The sequence below is a fragment of the Thunnus albacares genome, chromosome 9 (genome assembly GCF_914725855.1).
Source record: "Thunnus albacares chromosome 9, fThuAlb1.1, whole genome shotgun sequence".
Taxonomy (NCBI): Eukaryota; Metazoa; Chordata; class Actinopteri; order Scombriformes; family Scombridae; genus Thunnus; species Thunnus albacares.
The window spans coordinates 16383311-16396618 of NC_058114.1; the positions used below are offsets into that span (position 1 = coordinate 16383311).

A 13308-nucleotide genomic window follows, 5' to 3' on the forward strand; every position below is an offset into this window, starting at 1 on the left:
ATGACACAAAGCACTGTGCACTGGCATTTTTCCATTTACTTGGTACACAGTCACATTTCTATAAAGAAAGTGCATTAGAGAACAACAATTTAACTTAGAACGAAATTTTGTTATCAAACTGGATCAAGCACATTGCTAGACAGAAATAAACCTTGTTGGTGATATAGTAGGTAAAATCTTCAAAGAAACTGTTAAATTTGCTGGCAACCAGTTTAGAGAAGCTCTACAGTAGTGTTGTCTCTCTGACATAACAGACTTAATGCTGCATTATGTACCAACTACTGGCGAGATGGACTTTTGACTCAATGGCGAGGCTTATATAAAGTTTATTATGAATGGTGAGGCTTTGTATGAATGGGAATCAGGTCAGGGTTGAATAAGTGTGTGCATGCACGCTCAGCAAACAAGAGAAGTGCTGAACAGGAGCATGACCGCTCTGCCAACCTCAGCAAACCTCCAGCAATCCTTACGTATCCCTGATATATAAAAAGGTTAAAAATACATACTGCTCAGTAGAAGCCCATTTCACAACAGGTAGAAAATCTAAACCATCAGTTTAGATTTGAATATGGACACATGAGAGCTATGTTGACTATGCTATGACCTGAGAAAACACAATATGCTGAATGAATAAAGCAGCTTTATGTTGATGTGACACTCATCACTGCTGATTATGAACCCACTTCAACTTGGCGTGAAATGTAAAATGTAAGCTGGAGGTTAATGCGGGCACAGACCAGGATGGCCACCACCCTGAGAAGGTTGTCTTTTGGCTTCAGCCAGTCTGATTTGTTGATCCTGGGGCAGGATCTCAATTACCTGGACCTGCTGGGAAGCCAATTAAACCAAGGAATGCATTGTCTACAACATCCTGCATTTAAATTAAAATATATCGCCTGATTACTAGATACGAGCTGCACCGGAGATTAAATAATTGATCTTCATCAAAGGAGGTGTGTCAGATGCTTTTTCCAGGAATGTTGAGGTAGTTACGGACTATAAAAACGGCTTGTTGTTTTAACTTTGACTTAAACCAAGAATTAATTTTAAGGCATATATAGGTTTTTAAATGATTTTCATCCAGACTTTATGTACCAATCCATGAAGATGTTCTGTTACCTGCAACAGACGGACAATTTTCCTCACAGTTTACAATAGAGTTCTCTACTGATTAGACCCACTATACTTTGTGTAACGTGAAATGAAGAGGAATTTTAAGAAAAGCAGGAGATAATAGGGACCCTTTAGGACAAACAATTAGAAAATATTAAAACAGCTGCCGACAGCATCGTCAGAGCGGCGCTGTGCTGAATAAAAAACATCCTTCTAAAGCAAAGAGGTCCGTGATGGGAGGAATATTACAGTTAACGATATTTGACGAGAGAATATTTCAGCCTACAATAGGTGAGGTTAAACAGTCAGATGCAAGAGAAGATGATGCAGGACAGAGACCTGCAGAAAGAACATGAGGCTGTGAGAGAAGTTTCCTAACAACTAAGTTGTTGCACCAAAATGTGCTGATAAACATCAGCACATCTGACGAACATCTCAAGCCATGATGAAGCTGATGAAAACCAGTGAACAGAATATTAATTTTGCTAGTTTGTTTTAGTTGTTGTTTAGTGATCCAAATTCATTCAGATTAAGGCATAATGATTCTAAGTCAAACAAATGAGAGACGAACTGTACATGACTCCAACGAGAGAACCAGACAGGACCACCTGTCTCACTCGTACTTGCCTTTTAAGAACTAAGCTGCTTGTATAAGTGGTTCTTTGATGAGGCCGTTGTTTCAGACTACAGACGTTGTTAGATTAGGATCAAGTAAATAATTCGACTGCTACAGAAGTGAAATGATGTAGTGATATTGTAATGCCAATCTGAAAAAGTGAACCGATTTCCTTGTAAGGAAGAGTATGTCTCTCTGTGTGGGGGAATTTATGTACAACTTGACAGGTGTCACTGGGGTTAGGGTGTGTCCTACCAGAAAGCTATTTGGGTCAATTTATGTGCATCACTGGAGCTGACTAAAGTGTCACTTGAAGCAGTAAAAAAGTGTAACATTTGCCCTCTGCCTTTCTAGGATGAACAGTAGGGAGGGACCGCATTAGTGAAGGCAGAGGGAGTGGGAGAGGAGGAAGAGGTGAGAGGAGGTAACCAGGATGACTCTGTTATTTCAGTGGGGATGAAAAGAAAAGGGTTCTTTGGAAGTGTCGGTTACCAGGGAGTTGGCGGTCTGACTAAAAATAAAACAAGTCCAGACAATACCATTTAAATCATCTGCTGTTATCTTGCTTTGCTCCCTCTCTTTTCTGAGGTCACTGAAATAATTTATTAGTGGGACCATATCTTGACATCTGAAGCAGTGGTGAAACCACTCGGGTCTAACAGATTGAGCGTCGGCCAGAATGAGTCACGCAGGCTACTTGCTGCGCCACAACTAGGAGCTTAAGAGTCTCTTAAAAACCTGGGAAGAGGTTGAGTGCACTTGACTAGCGGGTTCCCACAAGCTGCTGTTTTTGCCAACTCGTAGTTTGGCAGGGCAATTTTCATTCCAAGGAGTTGGTGAGAGAGACGGCAGAGGGGATAGTAGTGATTCCTTAAAGGTGTTATGTGACCACATCAACAACCAGCCTGCTTGTTGTACCGGTTTGAAAAGATGTGAAGTCTGAATCCTGTGAATCCTGAACGATGAGAGCATGGTGTGTTTCATTACACAACTGAGACAGAAACCACTGATTAAAACTAATTAATGGATTGTGTCAATTAGTGAGGGAGGGTCTGTAAATGGGAGCTAAACATGGAGAGGTGAGATGGAGAGGGACAGAGACTAACATTTCCTGAGTAATAAGGACCAATGATCATGAAACTGAGCTCTAATCGCCTCCGCCTGTCAAATTAAATACAATTACCCCTGCACCTCAAAAACCTAATTCCCTAGAAGAACCAGAATACTAAAACATTCTGACCACACAAGCTTCAGCATGTCTGACATTCAAACAGGAGTGGTTTGTTTCCTGCCTGAATGTGTTTAAACTGTAAGCTCCACACTGGAGCTGTCCTGAAACATGGGTAAGCACTGAAAGCTAGAGTTTGGAGGGGGGGGGGAGGAGGGGGAGGGGGAGGAGGAGGAGGAGGAGGGTGGGGGGAGAGGAAGGAGTGTCTGTCTAGAGTCTGAAAAATGACACCAGCGGTCAGGGTTTGTCTGGATGGTCTCACGCAGGGTCATCTTGGCATGTTCGCAGAGTTTATTGCGGTTTATGTGCCTGATTTGATATATGATTTAGGTCCTTCCTGTCATCAAGATGGCTAATCTGTTCAAAACACAATAACCATCAAATAGTGTGCTGCGGGAGGGGTGGAATTAATCGAGAAGCAATTTTGCGCCTGGTGAAAAATGCTCGTGAGTTACAACACTCGCCCCTTCGAGTAATGGTGCAAATACTTAAGACTGGCTACACTTTGTGTAAGTTGCAACACCTGATAGTGTATTTAGACAGCGGTGTGTAAACATAGCTGGTTTCTTTCTGGCTTAGCACACAGGGTTTTATGTTAGTGCTAGAGAATGGGTTTCTTCTCCTGCCTGCATTGAGGGCTTGTGTATACATGTGAATATGGGTGTGCTCTGCGTGTATGAGAGTGTGTGTAGCTCCCCATGTGATGATGTGCAGCTCTCTAGGACCTCACACACACAAACACACCCTGTATGCTTGTGTCTACAAACACCCGCACAGACACACAAACAGAGAGACTATCGGACAAACAGTAATCACCAGGGGGACACCGACACTCCATATGGCTGAGAGCAGAGTTGAGCCGAACTAGGACCGACAGGCGCTAATGCGCCATAGCATGATCTGTTCCAGAGACGCAGTGCGCGGGTGGTCAGCCGTAGAGGGTTACTTCGTGTTTGCTTGAGCGTAAAGGGACTCAAATTAAGACACACGCACACAAACCCACCTAACAATTAGAGCTGTTCACTTGTTTAACAGTGTAATTAAGAATTTGGGTCTTTTTCACATCCACTGAGGGATGAAGGCACAGAGGTAGGTGGTTATATACCACTTTGATCTCTTGCTCAGTGACAGACAGGGATAAACCCAGTGAGGGGATCAAACTGGTGTCATTCCAGTTAACATGTAAAATGTAAACAAGCCTTGTGCCCCTCTGTTTGTACACTGACCTGCGTCGAGGATTCCCTGGGCCAGGATGGCCCCGAATTTGGCCATAACATCATCATGCTTGTCGTTGATCACCTTTGCATAAAGCTGTCTGAACTGGTTCACCTAAAATAGCGAGGGAAGAGGAAATGTGTTAAAACAACTCATAATCGAGAGACACTACTGCCCAACCACAAGATTTTATTGTTTTGATTAGAGACATGTTATTTTCTTCAAATTTCAGAATTATAGTATATAATAAGGACTGCAATTTTTATTTTCTCGTCTCTTTCTATTTAACGTGAAATTTAGAATCCAATGAAATTGTCAAAATGTGAACATAAACATATTATTGTTAATTGCTTGTAAAGTGGAACAAAATATCCAGGTTCTAGAGAAATACCATACCAGAAATACCATTACACAACTAGTAAGAATGTGTTCAGCCTCAACTTGTGGAATCCTTCCTTTGAATGCAATGACTATTTAAGACTCACCTCATGCTTTAAAATCCTGCAGAGGGTGTGTGTGTGTGTGTGTGTACGTGCATTTTATTTTGCCATCTCAGTCAAAGTCAGTCAAAGAGGAAGGCACAGTATATGTTTGCCACTTGAATGTGGCCGTCACAGCTGTAATGCATTTGTCAAACTTGCACACTGTCAGCAAGCTGCATGATACAGCAACATCAGCGCTGCGACACACCTGGCGATGGTGCAGTGCCTGTGGGAGTCCCGTCACTAACGGCATATCTCGATAGCAGGAGTGAAACTTCGAGTAAACACTATGCTAGGTATTTATCGGTCAATTTGGCCAATTTACCACCCTCAGACCAGAGGCCTGAGACTGCTGTCTACAAATGTGACGCAGATCTGTAAATTACAAAGACTGGGACTTTAAAATAAACAGTCATGGATGTAATACCTCCTGATGCTCAACTACCTCTTGCACAATCCTGCATACCGCCTTAAGCTTTAAGCACTGTTGCTGTGCAGATGAGGAGTCTTTGAAAATGTGTCTGGTATTTCTTAACCGTCTATGAAAAAGCATGAGGTGCTCCAAGGGTGAGTGCGTGCAGTTATGCCTGGACTAGTTACTCTCCAGTCTTCCATGACACAGATTTCTTTCCTTATGTCTTCACAAACCTGATGTTTCTGTTTTCAGTCAAGTCTGCCCCTTTTCCCCCCTCTCACTCTTTACTCAGCAAAGGCTCTGGTCTCCGTGGTATTAGACATCATTTTAAGAGTCACAGAAATGTTGTTATTTCACAGACACCGAGACAAAACACAGGCTTTCTAACTCTGTATCTTTTTACAAACTGGTTCACATTCAAATGGAAACGCTTTTGCTGTTTCAAAGGTCTATTTTGCACCAAAACTGTCAATTTCCTTAATGATAAACGAGAAACATTCAAAATTCTAAAAATGCATTGTAAAAAAAAGGATGTAGAACAAAAAAAGTAAAGAAAAATCCAAACATTTTGCACAACATACCTTGGGACAGGTGACTTCAGTCTGCTGGATCATGATGAGGGCAGAGGCAATGAGGGCGCCCTGTCTCACATAGTTTACCGGGTCATTGGTCATGGGCTCCAGCAGGTTGATGGCCTCCTGCAGAAGGAGAGGCAAAGACACGCAGTTGGTGATGTTGTTTAAATACAGAATATTTACAGTAAGCCGCATGTGCTGATTTTATATAACCATCTACTGCCATATGTACTGCCAAAGTATTGAATGGTTGACCATATTAAAATAATTTGGAGTGGGAAAAGTGGATCTTTGATGTAAGACAGGGCTAAAAATGTAATCAAATTATTTTCAATGTATTTCGATTATGGATAAGAACCAGCCCCTGATGGTCGAGGGAACAAAAAGATTGATCCTAGAGGACTCTTAACAGCACTCTCTGCAGAACATCTTTGCTGTTTAGCTAAGACCTAACTAAAAATATTACAGTTAGAAGGAGAGCAATCTGCTTGGCACATTCTTTTAGATTTTAAGAAAAACAAGACTGGCCACAATTTCACTGGACAGGTGTAAATTACTTCAAATTTAAGTTAGGCCATTATTTACTCTAGATCTTTGTCAAAGATGCTGCACTAGAAAGGCACTATCTAAAAGCCCATTTGAGAGCAAACACACACACACACACACACTGGAAAAAACTTTTGTACAAAGAGTGAATGGTTTCCTACAGAAGCGAAATGCATTCACTTCAGAAAAAAATAAATAAAATTGCCCTGTTTTTCTAAATTAACGAGATAATTATGTCGGAAATTCTGAGAAAGGTTTTCATGGAAAAAATATCATTCTGCTCTGTTTTTCTGAACTAACGAAATCCCAAGAGAAGCTCTCATTCCTACTTGAGAGCTTGAAGTAAACATGTTCCGCCTGTTTAGTTAAATCCAGTTTCATTTTGGTTTTGGTTTGAAACATTGAGAGATACTTGTGTCTTTAAGTAATAGAGATGGTATTGTTAATAGTTTGTCGACTTTGCGCAGGCACCTCAGGACAGGCAAAAATATTTCATCAAAGTCCAAAAATAGATGAAACAAACAAACCAGACTGCCTACAGAGCTAAGAGGTTATTTTAGTTTGGAATTTCCACTAACAGGTTCAGTGGGATGACTCGACTTTAATACTATTAGAGAGGATATCTGGACCAGCCATTTTTAGAATTTATCTGATAACCTATTGGCAAAATAAAACAGGTCAAACATGAGAAAAAAGTACAATGCATTATGTTCATAAAACAGAAAGAACATGAAAGACAGGACCTTCGCCTCTCTCAGAGGCCGTCGTTACCATAATTACACTACTTTATGTGCAACGAAATTCAGATGGCTGCATTACCACAGCGAGGATTTTGAAAGCTTTTCTAAGAATTTCCGAGATAATCATCTCATTAATTTCAGGAAAAACAGGGCAAATTTTTTTCTCTCAATTGAATACGTTGTGCTTCTGTAGCTTCCTGATGAGAGACCTGAGAGTTCAGGAAATGGCAGCATTCTACTGCTGTCTTCTCCACAGCCCAACAGTTTAGATGTAAATGTTGGCAGAATCGTTATCATATTCTTATGTTATAAATTGGAGTGAAAAATGTCTGCTGTTATATCACTGTACTTCAGTGGGGAAAAAGCGATATTCAAGTATGGTTTATTTGTTTCTATCTCTCACAAATGTATGGAAGAGAACAGGCGGTTACGCTAAAAATGCAAAATAAAAGTACTGTAACAACAATGGACTGGCTAAAACTAAATTTGAGAGATAATGTGTTCGATATGGCTTTAAAAAAGATTAAATAATGACCTCTTAATTCTGTCATAGTCCTGTAGAAGTGGTGAAATCTGTAGTTTCTCTCTGTGTCAGATTGAAGCTAACATGAAACCGATAATTTGATGCTTTTTACTCCCCATACATTTTATATTTTGCCATTTCCAACAGGACACATCATCAATGCAACAGGAGCATTTATGTTCTCTGGAGGATTATTAACAGTGGCAACCAGACCACACAAATTAATAACATTAGTGTCATCCTTATCTGGTTACCAAGGACAACTGAGTAACAGTTATGACAAGGTCTACAATCAGTTTCCTCCTATGATCACTGTGAGTGAAGGACTGAGGGAGGACCACCTCCTATTCTTCTCTATTTCTGCTGTCTCCTCTGTTCTCACCGAGCAGTAATGGCTGTAACTCACACCGCCAGGCTCAGAGGGAGGCGTCAGCTCCGCCAGGCAAAGAGAAACAAACTAGGATGATGACAGTGTAGGTAAAATAAACCATGTTTCATCAGTGCTCTCGGCTCAGCTGGCTGAGACAGCCATGTACTGGGATGATAAGTCGGAGTGTAAAGCCAACACCAGTCGACCACATCCTGTTCCTGATAGGTTGTCTGGGGGTTTAATTGAGGGTATTTACTGTCAGACCCAATCAGCAGAGCAGGTCGACACATAATGTGGTTGCTTAAGAATCTCTTAATCCGTACAGGCTTTCTCCGCAGGTTGAGGTGAACTTTACATTCAGTATTGCTAAAAACTGGCTTGTGTAAATAAACGGAACAGGGCAGAACACACTTTACCACGATTCATTTTCCATTTTCATACATACATATAAAACTGTATCATATGACAGTGTTCTGAAACACTGTAAATAATTTTATGAGTCTGCTTGCTATTTAACATTACACAGCATATCTCTCTGGTGAATAGTGTTTCCATCCGTTTCACCAAACAAGCTCAACAGCTCTTCATTATGGCACAAAATCAGCATAAACAAACTAATGACAGAAAAAAGGTCAAACAGCTGTCCTATGCAATTTTTTTCTTTTATGTATACAATAGATTAGGAACCCCAGTCCAGTAAAAACATCTCAAGCCCAAGGTGTATAAATGATGGCAGAGGCTTGTGCTCCCTTTAAATAGGTGACCCACTTCTCTTGTCACGACATCATTACTCTCACTAAGGGTCTAATGTGCTCGAGGTTTTATTCTGGAAAAACCAAGCAGTAGACCTTCGGAGCTGATCGGCTCCCTAGCATGCCTTGGCCTGACCTGGTCCAAAACATTCAGTTTGGTGCTTCAAGGCTCAGGGTGTAATGAGCCATGATTCAGCTTGGGTTATGCCACCTGAGACTGATCAGCCCACATAGTTAGACGACTCAGGAACTGGCAGTACCCCCAACTTCTGTCTTCTTAACTCCTCTTCAGACTTTGATGAACCCAAACAAGATGACAGGGTGCCAATTTGGACCATTTTACTAGCAAATCTCCAAACAACTTTCCACAATTTTGACATCATTTCTGCTGACCTTCCATGCAAATTACAGCAAATGTAAAAAAGTAAAGGAGCTACTTAATTCTTTAATCATGGATGAAGCACAAACTTCAATCAAACTGTGACAAGAAATGAACCTTGCCTTGAGGCAGGTGGATGTTCAAAAGTAGATAGGAGTCATGTAGCATCATTATGAGATTATTACAGCTTGTCTAAGCCAAGTTTACCAGAGTATCATTTGCTCTGATGGAAGAATTGCATCTGACCAGGGAAAGCAACCACCTTTGCTCCCCTAAAGTGATTCCGTACTCCCATCTCTCATTTGTACGCCCAACTAAGATAAGCTTTATAGAGGACCCATCACTTGGACGTGTTAAGGAAAACCCTTTGTGCAGCGTAGGTAATCTTGGCATCAGTGACGCACATGTTATGCCATGAGACAAAGAAAACACACAGGATAAATGAGGACAGCAGGGCCAATGCTGCTTTTGTGGTTGAAAAAAGTGCTATCTAAGCTTTTCTTGTGCACAGCCTTATGAGGAATATTAATTCTAGTTATGAGCACTGATTCCAAAAAGAATAAGCGCTTGTGCAAAGATACCTCATTAAAGAAGAACTCATTATTTACATCTTGGACGAGTCAAAACAGGTTTTAGTCTATTTTTGTGGTAATTTGATGTAAGGTTTGGTTCACATGGTTCACCCTTGTGTACAGTAAGTGTAATGAGTCTGGGGAGGCATGGTCAATTCTCAATTACTGGTTGGGCCTTCATTTACATCAATTGAAGACAGAACCATTGCTTCATTTGAAATAGGCTCTTATTATAGCTTCCTCCCAATTTTAATATCAATGTTAAGCTGTTAATAGAACTTAAGTTTACTTCACATTAAAATTATACCATTAGTTCAGAGGGCAAAATTTACATGCTTCCCCGGCTGGGTGTCACTGTGAAACAATTTTATTAACAGAACACTTAAAGAGAGAGAAAGGCAAAGTAAGGTAACCACTTATTGAGTTAAAAGGGTTGAGGCTAAGAGGAAAAACTCACCTTGTTGCCTGTCCCAGCACAGCAGATACCCAGAGCCATGGCAGCCCCACAGCGCACGTGAGGGTTGTAGCTCTCGGACAAAAGAGACACCACACTGGGACACTGCTCAGGGGTCCTTAACAAAGACAGAGAGAGAAAGAGAGAAATTTAGGCTGAGCCAAGAGGAGGCACTAAAGAGAACCATACAATGCTGCAGAGTTGAGGACACACGAGCATGAACATGAACCCCTTATTATGATTATCATTATCACAGAATAAAAGTAACTAAGCACTGAACCATTGGTTCATGATAACAATGTGCTCTTCTCTAATGAAGAATTACAGAGGTTTTTTTCCTCTGGTAAAATGTGTATACAAGGCTTATATGAACTATGGAATTTTAAGGCTAAAATTCATTATTAAAGCCAAAAGCTAAAGTGATGGATGAGGTGATTTGGTCCTAATGAGATAAAGCGCTTTCAGGCCTTGAGCAAAAGAGCAACATGAACCAAATCATCACAGTTATCTTGTGCTGACTATGGTGGGGAATGCCTCTTTGGGCAATCTTCCAACACACAGAGATTTGTTTCGGTGTAGCAATAATTGTTCATTGTGACACAAAGGGCCAAAAGCTAATATCATTGTGGCATTAATGTTAATGCTACAGGTGCATTCACCCTGGCTGGGATGTAAACTGTTATAGTCACTGTATGCAGAGAGCATCTACATATTGGGGGAACTGTATTAGATGATTTTGGAGGGAAAAAAAAGCAGAGTGAAGACAGAGAGAAAGAGAGAAGGAGTAAAGTGAAAGCATGGGCATGAAATAAGCAACTTTGATTTATGTCTCTGAAAACTCTCCAAGTCCTTGGAGTTTTTTTCCCACTGGTGCTGTTGTGGAATATGGAGAATAGACATCACTAAGCCAAACCATTTAAGCCAATCTTTGGCTCAAGATACAAATTTCAAATGCCGTGGCTCTATGTGATTATTTTTCTGTCTCTGGTATAAACTGTTTCTTTGCCAACAGAGAGAACATTAAGGGGTGCTTCTGAAGAAATGTTTCATTACAGAAAAACTTATTTGAAATTAATATTATGGGATTGTAGGAAGAAAGTACTACAAGAGTATATACGAGTAATTGAAATAGAGTGCACTAAGTATTGTAGAATATATGACTGAAGTGAGTCTTAAAAGAATCTCTAACCTCACAATAAAAAGAAAGGAATTATGTGTTTAACTGCTGCCAAGATAGGAACCAAACAATTATTAGACACTTCAAGAGAACATAATGGGGGCTTTATGAGAGGGGGGAGAACTCTATTTCACTTTTAAACTGCCGATCTGTTTGCTCCCAAGTCACAATGAGACACACTTTAATCAGTCCATGCCAGATAATGGCTCAGCCTTGATGACACTAATGTTGAGCCCCATCGCATTAGGTTTACATCAGCAGGTGACATCAAAGTACAACAATTGTGCCATAGCTCGAAATGTATAACTGCACTGGGTTGTCCAACAGAGATATTTAATTTAAAAGCAAAAAAAAACAAAAAACAGGGGGTTGACGTAATCTGCTTTATACCAAGAATGTTATCTGACAATTTGCCTGTAAGCTAAGGTGGTGTTGATAACACCAGCGCTGCCTGGGCCTGACAGATGAACTGATTGTTGAGATTACTCAGTGCCTTTGAATCTCAGACAGGTTTGGTCTGCCCTTTTGATTAAAAAAAGAAAAGGAATTCCCCATCGAGAGTCTTGTAGGTCCAGTCAAGATGTGAGCACCATAATAAGCGGCACAAATCTCTCTGGTTTATTTTGCCACAACCTAACTAAATTGTCACATTTTGCCAACTGTTTCAGACACATAACACTTCACTGAAGTGGCTGCCTTTGTTTCTTTCATAGAAGTAAGACCTCACTGAATAGAAGGAGGAAAGAATAAGAGAATGCTAAATGACTTAGCTGTACCGGGCCCTAATCCTTTAAACCATCTGTTTAACTTTGTGCATTTGCCTAGTGGTTCAAAGTTAAGCAAATAAACATTTTAAACTTTCAGCATGATAGCTTTATCATTAAGATAACTGCTTTCACTGGCTAGCCTACTGGATTTACTTGGACTGGATCAGATAACAAATAGAAGTTAAAACACTGGAAGGTAGGACAGAGTAAAAACAAAACGCTACATTATATAGATTCCTCAGTGGTGCACGAAAGTATAGAAGTTGGCCAAGATGCCTGAGTACCTCTGTCTCCATTCAACTTGCCATTAATAGTACTGCCTAAATATACACAATGTAAAACAAGGAGGAGAAACAGAAGCTACATCTGATTTGAACCAATAAATAGCCTCAATAAAGCCCAGAAAGTTATGTCTAAATAAGTATGAGCTTCGCTGGGTTTTGTGTTTAGTCCTCTGCATCAATATAGTGGCTCGTTCTTAGTGCATAATCTCCACTGGCCTGTTTGGAATTAGAAGCTCAGCTCAACCATATAGGAGGATTTGACTTGATCACAAATGACAGTCATTTAGAGATCTAGATCGCCTTTCAATATCACCTACAGGCATGAATTGATTCTATTCTGGTAGTCTGATGATGCCCTACAATCCAATCTTGGATAAGGACCCATTGTTAAGGTCTCCTGAGACAAATTTGTAATTTTACTTTGCATAAATAAAACTGACTTTACTTGATCAACACACATGTTGTTGGTTGTGAGGTTGTCAGCTCTCTAATACCCGCAAAAACACAGGGTACAGTCTATCCAGCATAGGACAGAAAAAAATATGAACCAGGCCATCAAAAGTTCAAGGGCTTTTGTAATGGCTAGACACAGACCTAATTTATGACAAGTGTTGTAATCGATTAGGGACTACAGTAGCTTGAGAAAAACCTGAATGCCTTTTCAACCTCAGACTCAGATGGAAATCAATATCCAGCATTTGTTTCACTTGAAAAGGCTGTGAAGCAATGACATCTGCATCCAAGCCAAACTTGAATATCCTCAATGTGTGGTGAGCTTAAGAACATCAAAATGAGCTGAAATACTGAAAATAGTAAAAAAAGTTGAAAAAGTTGATTAAATGTAACACTTGCAAAGGCTCCCGATAAGAATGAAATTCTTACGCTCCTGTACTCAGGCCCTTGTCAAATGTTGAGGTTTCAGAGACATGTGTCATAGTGAGACATGTAAAGTGAAAAATATATGCTCTAACATATTCTCTGACATATGCTCTAACACTTGAAAATGTTTACTTTACTACTACTGCCTTACTAGGCAACAAAAATGCACAATGTGTTCGCTCTACTGGTTAATGTACTGTACAACCATATGTGCATGCCTC

The 13308-nt window shown here is 40.3% G+C and overlaps 1 protein-coding gene across 1 annotated transcript in view; it reads right to left on the reverse strand.

The window, feature by feature from the left end:
* Positions 1-13308, reverse strand: part of psmd1 (proteasome 26S subunit, non-ATPase 1) — a 42122-nt gene that overhangs the window by 8593 nt on the left and 20221 nt on the right. Inside the window, exons 17-19 of the mRNA XM_044361420.1 lie at positions 9984-10098; positions 5651-5767; positions 4184-4286 (exon numbers count right to left, since the gene is read on the reverse strand). Coding sequence (XP_044217355.1) covers positions 4184-4286; positions 5651-5767; positions 9984-10098 — 335 coding nt within the window. The remainder of the gene's footprint in view (positions 1-4183; positions 4287-5650; positions 5768-9983; positions 10099-13308) is intronic.